General features: G+C 40.5%; 1 protein-coding gene across 7 annotated transcripts in view; it reads right to left on the bottom strand.

Annotated features, from left to right (window-relative positions):
- Window positions 1-4,709: 4,709 nt before the first annotated feature.
- Window positions 4,710-13,647, bottom strand: part of ANKRD46 (ankyrin repeat domain 46) — a 34,985-nt gene continuing 26,047 nt past the window's right edge. For all 7 annotated transcript variants that reach the window (XM_082601499.1, XM_082601494.1, XM_082601496.1 and 4 more), the window contains 2 exons: window positions 12,159-12,317; window positions 4,710-6,607 (listed from right to left, as the gene is read on the bottom strand). In XM_082601499.1, the coding sequence (XP_082457625.1) occupies window positions 6,391-6,607; window positions 12,159-12,317 (376 nt within the window). In that variant the 3' untranslated portion in view covers window positions 4,710-6,390. The remainder of the gene's footprint in view (window positions 6,608-12,158; window positions 12,318-13,647) is intronic.

Below are 13,647 nucleotides of genomic sequence, written 5' to 3'. Positions count from 1 at the left end.
CAAAAGCATGCTCAGTAACTTTCCTTAGAATAGATGCAACGGTTAACACACTGGGCTAGTCCTCGAGACGATTCGTACTTCAAGATGACGGCACCACAACCAAGCAGACGGAGGCATCACAGCGCAACGGTTAGAAGAGACTCCAGTCCTATCCTGTCAGACTTCAAACCCCAGCTCTGCCACTTAATAGCTGTGTGACCTGGGGCGTTTTTCCAACCTGCCTCAGGGTGACCTCATTTGCCCTGTGAGGTGGGGATACAACAGCAATGTGCTGAGGATTAAGTGAGTTAATAAGCACTGTTACAGTGTTACCACTTGATAACAAAGAGCTCAGTAAAAGCAAATGCAGTGGAAACTGCCTTAATACAGCTCCATAGCTAGCTCTACCCCGACCCGACGAGCCCAAGGCAGATTTGAGAACAGTGCTGTCCAAAAGAAGTTTCTGCAAAAATGCTATCTAATACAACAGCCTCTTGTGGCTACTGAACACTAGAAACGTGGCTAGTTTTGTTAAATGTAAAATGGAGTTGGGTTTCAGGCTCAGATAACTGTGCTAATGAAGAACTGAATTTCTAATTTAATTTAAATTAATTTGAGTAGCCACAATCATGAGTGGCTACCACACCAGACAGCACAGAAACAGAAAATCTCCATGACTGCAGAAAATTTGGACAGTGCTGACCTAAAGAGCTTTCAAGGAATACTCTCTTAATACTGTTATCAGCTAAGTTTTTGATGACTACTAGGCAACAAGGAACTCCACACTGTATTATTCCTTGACATCTAACTGGAGCGTGACCAAACCTCTGTTGCCTAATGAGCGTAGACCCCTATGCCTTATGTGGAGCTGTCCGTTTGTGATGTAAAATGAACAGAATGAACACATGAGCGACTGAACAGAGTGCCAGCCTATCTGCACTTTGAGGGAAGCCAAGGAGGTACCCATAGCAAGGCCAAGATCCTCCCTAGAAAACTGTTTTGAATCGACTTCAGAGCTCAAAGGAATGGGCTTGATCCCAAAGTCCTACTTCATCTAGCACAGCTGGGATTGTTTCAGCTTGAACAATTTTAAAAGGTTTAACCAGATGCTGGCTTCTTTTCTTCTCCCCAGTGTTCTATTAACTTTGAGAAATGCTACTCCCTGGTGTACCCTCCAAGATAAACTACTAGGAAAAGGTATACCAAGATGACTAAAAGAAGCTCTAGTATACATCCCAGATAAAAGTGAGTAACAACTGCTGAAATAAAATGATTTAATATAAATCATGTAATATACAGGAAAAATAAAGGGAAAGTAATTGATAACAAAGTGTGCATTTCAATATGTGAAGACCCAGGCACAGCTACACTAGAATAAACAATGAAGTCATCAGTAGCCACACAGAGAATTATATGGGGGACTCAATTATCATCAGTAACACCGCCTTCAATGACAAGATTTCTTGGAAGAGGTATAATTCCTGGTCAAGCTTTGAACAAAATTGAGTAGAATCTCCCCTCAATTATCTTGTGGTTGTATTCTTAGAAAATTCAGGGTATATTAAAACCGTATGAAAAAATACTTTAAAATGTAAAATGGAGTTAGGGTTTAGGCTTGGAAAACAAACTTAAAAAAAAAAAAAAACCACCCATATGAATGACCAGCAGAACATTCAAGAATCATGTGGGGGGCTTCCCTGGTGGCACAGTGGTTGAGAGTCTGCCTGCCGATACAGGGGACACGGGTTTGTGCCCTGGTCCGGGAAGATCCTAAATGCCGCAGAGCGGCTGGGCCCGTGAGCCATGGCCACTGAGCCTGCGCGTCTGGAGCCTGTGCTCTGCAACGGGAGAGGCCACAACAGTGAGAGGCTCGAGTACAGCAAAAAAAAAAAAAAAAAAAAAAAAAGAATCATGTGGGATGTGGAATGATTCTTTGTTGTGCTAAACTGCCCCATGTTCTGTAAGACATAAAACATCTATGGGCCCTGCCCACTAACCGCCAGCAGCACCTCCCATCATTTCTAAAACAATTGGTCCAAGCCAATCACATTAATCCTACCAACCCCACCCTCCCCGATGACTGATCCTTCAAGCTAGGCCTAGTAAATCAGTGCATGGCATTGGCTGGTTTGAGAATAGGGTACACGATGTAATGTCGGCCAATGAAACCAAGAGGAAGTTGGCTGGGGACTCTGCAGGAAAGCTTCCTAGGAGAACACCAGAGGAAAGATGGTTTCTTTCTTCTTCTCTACATGGTCACAAATGCATGTCAGTCCTGAAAATTCTGGACTCATCTCAGATCCAGCTGGAGGATAAAACCAACAAATGGGAGGACAGCACGAAAAGCAGAGGGTAACTGAGCTAGATTTGCATTATGTCACCCTTGGGGTCTACTCTACCTCTGGGCTTCCAGTTACATAAGTCAACACATTTCCTATGGTTTAAGCCACTTTGAGTTTGGAGTTTGGCTTCTTGCAGCTGAAAGCACTTTGATACATTCATAAACAATTTCACAAGTCAAAGACTGAGGTCTGGTTAAAATAAAACAGCAACAACAACAGAAGGTGACTATTGTTTCTGGACTTCTAATACCATGTGGTAAAAAAGATAGCAACTATGCTTTTTTTAAAAAACCTACGGTAAATGTGAGGGAGGCTATACTAGTGGAAAGCCTGCATGCTCTTACATAAAGAAGCCAGGGGTACAAGACTCTAGCCCTTCCATCCAGCGGCAGGCATACTGCGGAAGAAGAATGGTCAGCACATTCACACATGCAGCCTGTTGGAGGAAACGTGTGAAAAGCACGTTTAAATCTGAAAAGAAAAAATACAGTTATTGTAAAAAAAAGTCTTTGTGTTCAAAGAGTTCTACAGGGTGCACTGTGAACAAATAGGAAAGGAAAAACAGACCAAGTCCCTGCTCTCATGAAACTTATCAAAAAGACCAAAAAAAAAAAATTCAGTTCAGGACTTCCCTGGTTGCACAGTGGTTAAGAATCCGCCTGTCAATGCAGGGTCCATGGGTTCGAGCCCTGGTCTGGGAAGATCCCACATGCTGCAGAGCAACTAAGCCCGTGCACCACAACTACAGAGCCTGCGCTCTAGAGCCTGTGAGCCACAACTATGGAAGCCCGTGTGTCTACTGCCTGTGCTCTGCAACAGGAGAAGCCACCACAACGAGAAGCCCGTGCACTGCAACAAAGAGCAGCCCCTGCTCACCACAACTAGAGAAAGCCTGCGTGCAGCAATGAAGACCCAACGCAGCCAAAAAAAAAAAAATCCCACCAGGCTTTAAAAAAAAAAAAATTCAGTTGCCCCTTGAACAAGGGTTTTAAGTGCATGGGTCCACTTACACCCGGATTTTTTTGTTAAATACATAGTACAGGGACTTCCCTGGTGGTCTAGTGGTAAAGAATCCGCCTTACAATGCAGGGGATGTGGGTTTGATCCCTGGTCGGGGAACTAAGATCCCACATGCCGTCGGGCAACTAAGCCCATGAGCCACAACTACTGAGCCCACGCCTCAACTAGAGCCCACGTGCTGCAAACTACAGAGCCCATGCGCCCTGGAGCCTGTGCGCCACAGCTAGAGAAGAGGAAACCCGTGCAGCACAACAAAGAGCCCGCGCGCCACAATGATAGATCCTGCACGCCTCAACAAAGATCCCGGGTGCCGCAACTAAGACCCAGCCGCAGCCAAAAATAAATAAATAAATAATAAATCTTAAAACAAGATACGTAGTGCAGTACTGCAAGATCGTCTACTGTTGGCTGAATCTGCAGATGCAGAACCATAGATACCAAGGGCCCCCTGTCAAGTTACTCGCTGATTTTCAGCAGTGCGGTGGTCAGTGCCCCTACTTCCTAGTAACCCCTGCAGTGTTCACGGGTCAACTGTACCTGTTTACTGAGTATGGTAAGTGATGAGGAATGAGAGGTAGAGAAGTGGGCAGTCAGATACGTTTAACTATGTTAGGTTTTCTGAACATGCCAGGGTTTGAGCTTCAGTATGAAGGGTTAGTAATCCTGGGAGGATGTGGAAAAATGGTGCATTATAGGAGGAGGAAAAGCTAAGTATTTAGAAACAGGAGTGAAAATTTTAGTAACAGGTGTTGCTGAGATGACAGTAGGCAAGACTCTAGATGGTTCCACTGCCAGACTCATGACAGACAGCAGGGCAGGAGGAAAAAGCAAACTTATAATTGGGGATAGAGCCTGAATGTGGAATCCCTATTCCACTATGTCCTAGCTGTCTGATATTGGACAAGTTACTTAAACCTCCTAGTATCAGTTTCCTCATCTTATAAAATGGGGAAATACAGCAGGGGTAGGGTGAACATAAGGATGAAATGAGATGAGGCACGTGAACTGACCTGTAAAATTGGGAGGTGCCTAATCCAAAAGCAATTCAACCAAATTAGTGCCAGAACATTTATAAGGCTAACATACGTGAAACGTGATATAACTATTACATCAGGTTTTAAAAAAAAAACTTTGTTTTTATGAACAGCCAATTGGAACCCACTTAAAAAAATCCTAAATTAAAAGAAAAACGATACCTAAGCAAACAGATTGTGATTAAGAGATTATAAATACGTTTATTGGTAGTATTACTGAATACTGAATGCAGAGAATAGAATACAAAGAAATGAGCACTTAAAAGGAAACATAAATCTTAAAAAAATGCAATATATTTACAGACATGTTAACCAATTTTGCACATCTGTTTAGAGTTACAAACAAAAGCAAAGCTAATTCCAAAGCTTTTAATCTGAATATACTTTGAGTTCTAGTGCTCTCCATTCTAACATCCACGGTTTGCTGTATTTACACCAAGTATGATTAATTTTGTTTGTATCTAACCTAAAAGCAAGATGCTATGAGCTGATCCTCAGGCAGCTAGGTAAATCAGGAATTTTAGAACAGCTCTTTAAGACAGGATAAAGTCACATGAAAGAAAAATGCCTCAATCCTAGATATATAAATGCAAAAGAGAAAATATTAAGAAGCAAAAAGAATCACATAAATACCAATTCTGCTTTAAATTATAATTTCTAATTCTAGCAACAATTCGATTAGCAGTAGCTTAGATGACTTATGTTCTAAAAAATAAAACCATTAGTTCTTTCACTAGAATTTTCTGACTACACCCAATGAATAATTCTCAAGTCTTCATATCCTTTTTTAATAACCCAAGAATATGACTTAAACATAGCAGAAAAAAAAAACATAGCAGAATCATTAACAAAAGAGGACTTCAAACTGCTAAAAGCTGCAATAAAGTTTGGGGGCCATATTTCAATTTACATAATATTCGCATTCATAAAGAGTTTATGACACCTAGTACAATAGTGTTCAACACTGTTAATTCAGAAATACGCCATCCTTTCTTGCCATCAGAGAACAACTGACATGGATGGGATTGTCACCACAATTCTAACAGGGCCTCTGAACAGGACTGCACATAAAATGAAAACATTATGAACTACAATACAACTGTGACAACACGGCTAGCTTATAGAACTGAATCTTTCACCGTAATAACAGGACGACAGAATCACAGTGACATTTAAACACCAGAAGTGTTTTCCCCTGCTAACTACCGAGCAGAGAAAGTTTTCTGACTGCATGTTTGATGAATAGAATAACTCTGAAATAAACACTAGGGGAAACTGACAAATGAACAAAATGAACTTCTCAAGTTCGTCACAGATATCAACAACAAGCAAAGTAGCTTAGAAAAAAATCAAAATTATCCTAAAAACAAATAAATATAAGATCAAATCAGTCATTTTTGAGGAAAATACAGCTCATTTTCAAAAGTTCTGTTTGGTATGTGACTAGACTTGAAAATATTAAAACAAACCAAACATTCCAAAAATACTGATTTGCTCTACAGGATTTGAAAAAAGCACTTCAAGTTTTAAACTGAATGCTTCATTCTCCCCTAGCCCCCGCCCCCGATATTCCCCAGAGAAAGTAAATAAAAAGAGAAAAGCAGCTCTTGCAAAAATAAACAAAAACAAAACAAAACTACCAATCAAAACTAATCATATAAGACAACCTTCAAACACTTCACTTTAGCTGGTCTTATGTTAGGGTAAGGTTTCTGTAGCAAGGATTTCCTAGTCTCATCCTCTATCTCTCATTCTTTAGTCACTTCCATGTTTTTATCAAACAAGGCTATGCAGAGCCTTTCCTAAGAAGTCAGGCTGAGTTGGAGGTAGCTTTAGGACAGTATACTTGACTACAGTATGTAGTTAGTTCTTCTACAAGGATTACAATGTGTAAAACTGCAAAAAGAAAAAATGTACAGCCCTCACTGCCTTGCACCAAGAGAAAACTTTGAGAAACTGAGAACAAACAATGCAAGCCAGGACACTGGCATCTGCCTCCTCTCCCATGGGCTCTTCTAATGCACCAGTTCAGGCTGGTTTTCCACGAAGGGTAGCACCCCACTCACATAGTAGGCGATGCCAAGAGACAGCAGAGCAATGACAAAGATCAAGAGCAACACCCTCCAGAAGCCCAGATCCTCTACAAACTCCTGCCACGTGGTTCGGAAGCTGGACAGGACCCCCTCACCTTGCTGCAGGTTGGGATTGAGGAGGGAATGGCTTTCCATGGCACTGTGAGAGAAGCAAAGGGAAAAGAAAGGGCGTGAAACAACACATTTCAAAAACATAAAACCATAGGAACTGCATTGTTTAGAAAAGACCAACCTTAAAATACAATATTTACAAGAAGAAAACTGACTTATATATATATATATATTCTCACCCATTTGTGTACTGATTTATATACGTGCAGGTATCTGGACAATCTAACTTCAACTATAAACTGCTAAACAGTAATGATTATGTTTCTTGGCTTAGTATCTAGAAGAGTCAGTTAAAAATCCTTTTCTAATAAAAACGTCCCAAGCAGAAGTCTTGAAGTAGGTCAAATGAGTTGTTTACACCAGGTACTAAAGCAAAACACATTTGGTTATTTGAAATTTAGAATTCAACACGATGATTCAAAATTTGAGAATTCATGTTAATGGAAATAAGCAAAGACGGGCAAATCTAAAAAACTGTTCTATAAAGTATGTGAATCTTAAAGTGAAAAGGGAATTTTTATTAATTTAGTTCAATAATCTGACCAATGAAGGAATTCCTTCTTTAAACTGTAATACTCTAGTAATGGATGCTTACTCTTCAGTCTGTTGTACACTTGGACTGGGCCAGACATTAGGAATTCCTCTTAATAGGTTCCTCCTACTGGTTTTAGTTCTATCTTGGAGGATAACACAAAATATGTTTATTTCTCTTCTATATAAAGGCTGAGTCTAGTTGAAAATAAGGTAGCACAAATACCATAAAAACACTGATTCAGGTTTTCGTAACTATATAAGTGAGAAATATGACCACTACAAATACAGTATATCTGACATTGGTATTTGGATGGCTGCACAGTGATGAATCTGAAGCTCTAAGGGATTAGCACCCACAATTATGTCACAACGTGCAGGACCAACAACAGGGTATCATTTAGATTAAAGCCACAATGACCATAATCATAGGTATCAACTATCTACCGCTGTTATTATCCTTCCTAAACTCCTTCTCTTCATGTTCTTCCAACCACCTTGGGGCAGAACAATGGAAACAGCACAAAACAATGTCTTAAGAGTCTGGTTTATCATGCAAAATTGACAGTTGTTTTTTTTTTTGGTAACCTACAACTTTATTTTACTTCTTGACACTGTCGAACAAAGGCACTTCAGCGTTTACTGGCATTTAGAGTCTTCTCTAATCATGGGAAGGTGATTTCTTAATGGGCCAATCTGTTTGACATCCAAACTTTTTTTTTATATTTATCTTCTGAATAGGAGAAGAAATTTTCAATGGGAATCTACAACAACACAAAAATTTAAAGAAAACTCAAGCAAGTTCAAAAATAAGATTAGAACTTTAAGAAGTTCAGGAGAGGTTAATTTTGACTTACATGAAATTTATTGACTACGTCTGAGTCAACATGCTCTCATACTTTAAAGTGTTAGATATACAGGTATCCCCCATTTTTTGAAAGTTTGCTTTATGCCACCTCACTTTTTTTTTTTTTTTTTTTCGGTACGTGGGCCTCTCACTGCTGTGGCCTCTCCCGTTGCGGAGGACAGGCTCCAGACGCGCAGGCTCAGCGGCCATGGCTCACGGGCCCAGCCGCTCTGCGGCACGTGGGATCCTCCCGGACCGGGACACGAACCCGTATCCCCTGCCTCGGCAGGTGGACTCTCAACCACTGCGCCACCAGGGAAGCCCCACCTCACTTTTAAGAAACATCTACACTACTACCAGTGTTTGCTAACTGAAAGTAATCCCAAGAGGATTTTTGCTTTTATACAAAAAAAGGCGAAAAGCAAAAACAGTGTTCAATGTTTATTTTGCAGCAAGAGTGGCACCACCAAGCTCCTTCCCCAGGAACTACACTCAGCATCCAGCTGCAATATCTTTGAACTGTGTCTGTGAGCACCTGTGCTTTATCTCGATTTATTTTGTGCATCCATTCGTAAGATGAGTCCTAAGGCAATTGCTTTATGCCATCTCAGCTTAAGGAAAGTTTTCCTAGGAACACTCTACTTTTGGACAGTGGCGGGTGGGGTAGGGACCTGTAAAATGAGAATTCAGTTGCACGTTCTCTAGGAGCCCATGAAGTTTTGCCAATCAGAACTGTCTATAGCAACCTGATCCAATGAAATGTTTTCTACTGTCTAGGAAATACCTGATTCTAGCATGATGGTCTGTGTGTGCACGTGTAATCTTTTTTGTACATGTGTCACCTACACTGTCTGTTATCCCATACCTACAGAGTAAAAAGGAACTAATTAAACTTAGGATATAAGGGGCTGTGGGGAAATGTTTTTCATCAACGTGACTGATAGGCCCTTAAGAAGCTATGCTATGTTTCAGGGAATCATAAGGGAACTGGAAAATACTAAATACATTCAAAATTTTGCTTTATCTGCTGTTCTAGAAAAGGCTAATCATTACACAGCTATGCCACAATGCCATGTACTAGCCAATCCCTTTAAGCTTTTCCCCCACTTTTTTTATTTTTTAAAAAATATTTATTTGGTTGCACAGGGTCTTAGTTGTGGCAGACCGACTCCTTAGTTGTGGCTCGCAGGCTCCTTAGTTGCAGCTCACCAGCTCCATAGTTGCAGCACGTGGGCTCCTTAGTGTGGCATGCAAACTCTTAGTTGCAGCATGCATGTGGGATCTGGTTCCTTAACCAGGGATCAAACCCAGACCCCCTGCACTGGAAGCGTGGAGTCCTATCCACTGTGCCACCAGGGAAGTCCGTCCCTCACTTTTTTTAAATTGATGTAATTCATATACTATAAAATTCATCTTTTTAAAGTATGTGATTCAGGGGCTTCCCTGGTGGTGCAGTGGTTAAGAATCCACTTGCCAATGCAGGGGACACAGGTTCCATCCCTGGTCCGGGAAGATTCCATATGCTGCGGAGCAACTAAGCCCATGCGCCACAACTACTGAGCCTGTGCTCTAGAGCCCGCAAGCCACAACTTCTGAGCCCACATGTCACAACTACTGAGACTGCATGTTGCAACTACTGAAGCCCGTGTGCCTCGAGCCCATGCTCCGCAACAAGAGAAGCCACCGCGATGAGAAGCCCACGCGCCACAATGAAGAGTAGCCCCCGCTCGCTGCAACTAGAGAAAGCCTGCACACAGCAACGAAGACCCAACACAGCCAAAAATAAAAATAAGTAAAATTAAAAAAATTAAAGTACATGATTCAGTGGTTTTTAGTAATTCGCAAAGTTGTAGACCCATCTCCACCATCTAATTTTAGAACACTTTGGTCGCCTCTATAACAAACTCTGTACCTTCAGCAGCCACTTCCCACTGCTCCTTCCCCTGCTCCTGGCAACCACGACTTTCTATTTGCTGATTATGGACACTTCATATAAATGGAATCATATGATATTTGGCCTTTTGTGTCTGGCTTCTCTCATGTAGCATGTTTTCAAAGCTCATCCGCGTTGTAGCACGTATCAGTATTACATTCCTTTTTATGGTGGAATAATGTCTCACTAGATGGATAGATGACCATTTGTTTATCCACTCATCATCGATGGACTTTTGGGTGGTTTCCACCTTTTGATTATTATAAATAATGCTTCTATGAAATTCATGTACAAGTTTTTGTGTGGACATGTGTTTTCAATTTTCTTGGGTGTATACCTAAAAGTAGAATTGTTGGGTCGTATGGTAACTCTGTGTAACTTTTTGAGGAGCTGCCAGACTGTCTTCCACAGCAGCTATGCTACTTTACATTCCCACCAGCAATGTATGACGGTTTGAATTTTTTCACATCATTGCCAGTACTTGTTATTGTCCATCTTTTTGATTGTAGCCATCCAATTGGGTATGATGAAGTGGTATTTCACTGTGGTTTTGATCTGCATTTTCCCTAATAACCAATGATGCTGCTTTAAGCTTTTTAATTTAAACTTCAACCACACCTTCCTACCATGACACTGAAGGGCATGAGTAAGATAGGACAACTAGGTAGTACAAGTATTAATAATTCAAGTTTCAAAGGACAGGCTTTACGTAATGCCGTAAATAATGCAGATTCTCATGCTGAAGTGCAATAGCAGGTACGTGAAAGAAGTAGGAATAAATACTTCATATTGCGTTGCTCAAAGGACTAATCACTTCTTAGTTAATAAGTAATCACAACTGAGGCAAAATAAAGTGTATTTCTAATAAAGAGATGACAAGAAATTGGCTATTAACAAAATATACCAAGCAAAGTCCTGAATATATACCAAGAAAATGCACATTCTTGGACATTTTTCACAGTAAAGGAGCTTAAAGTAGTTTCGAAAATAAATTTTAAGTTATTTTGCAAGAACATGATCTTTAACAAAAAACAGATAACTCAATGTTATTGAATTGCTTATAGCACCCTGACTGCCAATCCAGAGCACACAGGTGAAAGAAGGGCTTGCCAATGCACCTCTGGCTTCTTATTTTATGTCCTTGCCAGCCTTCAGTGATAACTCATAAGGAGCATGTTCTAGAAGTAAAACTGTTTAATTTCTTTGGACAATAATAAGTATTTGTAACAAACAAAATAATCCTAAACTTGAGAGTAGAATTAACAGTCCCCAACGAGCACACCAGGCAGTCCATGAAGAGGGAGGAAAGGAGTCACGGGCACAGAAGAATCAAATTAAGGGTGAACTATGAAAAACAGAGGATTTCATCTGGAACTCCCAGAAACAATGATCCCAACAGTCTAAGTGGACCATAGGCTCCTAATTCCAAGTCTTGGTCAATCTGCTACTGGGTCAATAGCTCATGAGGGCCCTAGTCCACTGAAAATTTTGGGAGGAGACTGTAAAGCTCATCATCCTTCCTCCCCTGTAATACCTGGAAAGCTTAAACTCCATGGTGGTCAACCAAACTACATGCTAGTACAACTAAGTCTGGCCTAGAGACTTTACCTGTTGAGCCCATGATGCCAGAGAAAAGATGACTGGTCACCTTTCCAGAGCTCCCTGAACTATGTTCTAAACTGCTTCTAGATGAGAAATGATGAGATGTTTGAGACCCTGTCAGTCACTACATCTTAGCTTCAATTACTTACAGAAGCCCACATTTCCATTGTTCCATCTCATGTAAAAGTCACTTTCACATCACTGAACTGTGTTAAGTCTTGTCTTACTCTCCTCCTGTTTTACTTTTCCTCAGCACTTTAATTCCCTACCTTTGAAAGGTAGCTTTTTGGTCTTTTCTAATACTGTCCAAGTTCTTGTCCTGACTTATCTTTCTCCTCCTTTTTCGAAATTCCATTCTTTTTGTGATCTGTACTTAAATTCTCAGACTCCTGTTTCCCTCCCTCTTTTTCAGCTCTTCTCACTTGTACTACCAATATAGCAGGCTGCCCTGCCAGTGGCTAACAGAACATTCTGTGCATGTGGGCACACAGTACTTTCCGTTAATAGCTTTTCAATTGTAATCTGGAGCCAGAAGGACTAATATAAGTTCAAAGAAAGTATCAAAGCACTTTACTTGAAAGCAAATAAATATAAAGCTGACAAAAAGTTGTCATAAAAGATTCAGTTAAAGTGACTTGCCCCTTAAAAAAATGATATCTTAAGTACCTTTCACTCTCAGCTGTCTGCATAGTCTCCAGTTTTGAGTGAGTTCCTCTGTTAAATCCTTTTACCTCCTGTTCTTCCAAAGATTCCAGCAATCGGATGACATCTTTATTCACTCCCCTGCGCTTTGCCAGAACTAGGGGTGTAGCACCTTGATGATTGCTAAAAAGTTCATAAAAATAAAGAGGTTATATTATACTGTTGGTAGCCATCTGTGTTGATCTCACTGAGGAGGGCATGGGCCCCATTAACTCAAAATTAAAACACAGAGCAGAACCAGTGGTTGAGTTGGAACCTGAATTTTGAGTTAACCTTTTTTTTTTTTCCTTTTAGGGAAAAAGGAAAAATATATATACAGGCAAAAGTAGATAAGTGAGAATAAATAAAAGAAAAGGAGGGCATCTTCCTAGAAATTAATTGGAAAATTCTAGATTCATCCTTATCTGACATTTATATATTTCATGAGAAGGGTGTATACATACATATATATATATATATATATATTTTTTTTTTTTTTGCGGTACGCGGGCCTCTCACTGTTGTGGCCTCTCCTGTTGTGGAGCACAGGCTCCGGACGCGCAGGCTCAGCGGCCATGGCTCACAGGCCTAGCCGCTCCGTGGCATGTGGGCTCTTCCCAGACCGGGGCACGAACCCGTGTCCCCTGCATCGGCAGGTGGACTCTCAACCACTGTGCCACCAGGGAAGCCCAAGGGTGTATGTATGTATGTATGTATGTGTGTATATATATATATATATATATATATATTAATGTCTAAGAATTAAACAAACAACAAAAAAAACACCCACGCTCAAAAGCAATCAAATAAGCTGCTTTGGTTCACCTAGCTATTTAACAACAGGAGAGAGCCCAAGTAACACTGAATCCTATGGTTAATTCCCACCACATCCTGTTCTGTAGCAGCCGAACCACTTACTGTCTTATTCAGATTTAGGGACATTATAGCAACAATAAATTAGGGCAACATGAAACTGTAGCTTAAAGGTCAAGGTCACTTTTTAAAGTGGCCTGATAACAAGGAATCACTAAAACAAACCAAAAAAACTACTACTTCTTCAAATTGTTCAGTATCAAAAGGACTGTGAGCACCCCAGAGAGATTATGAAGCTAGCATGGTAAATTATACGATAGAAGGCAAACAAGCTTTGGAATCAGGTGGAACTAGGTTCAAATTCCAGCTGTGTGACCTTTGTTAAGTCATTTAACCCAGAATGCTTGTCTCAATTATTTCATCTATAAAATGAATACCTACCTTAAGAGTTATTCATTCTGAGGATTAAATGAGCTAAACACAGTATGTGCAGCACCCAGGTCGTAAGAGATTTTCAACAAATGTTAGTTCTTTTCTTCTTTTGCCCTTGTCTTACAATACACAATTAATTAGTAGCAGAACCTAGCCACTATTTTCATAGAAAAACATACACTGCTTCAGCATAAATCTAGAAGTCAGCCTCTTGTTCCCTCACTCATGG

This window comes from Mesoplodon mirus, assembly GCF_964341445.2.
Source record: "Mesoplodon mirus genome assembly, chromosome: 16".
Lineage (NCBI taxonomy): Eukaryota > Metazoa > Chordata > Mammalia > Artiodactyla > Ziphiidae > Mesoplodon > Mesoplodon mirus.
This window is presented reverse-complemented; position numbering and strand designations above follow the sequence as displayed.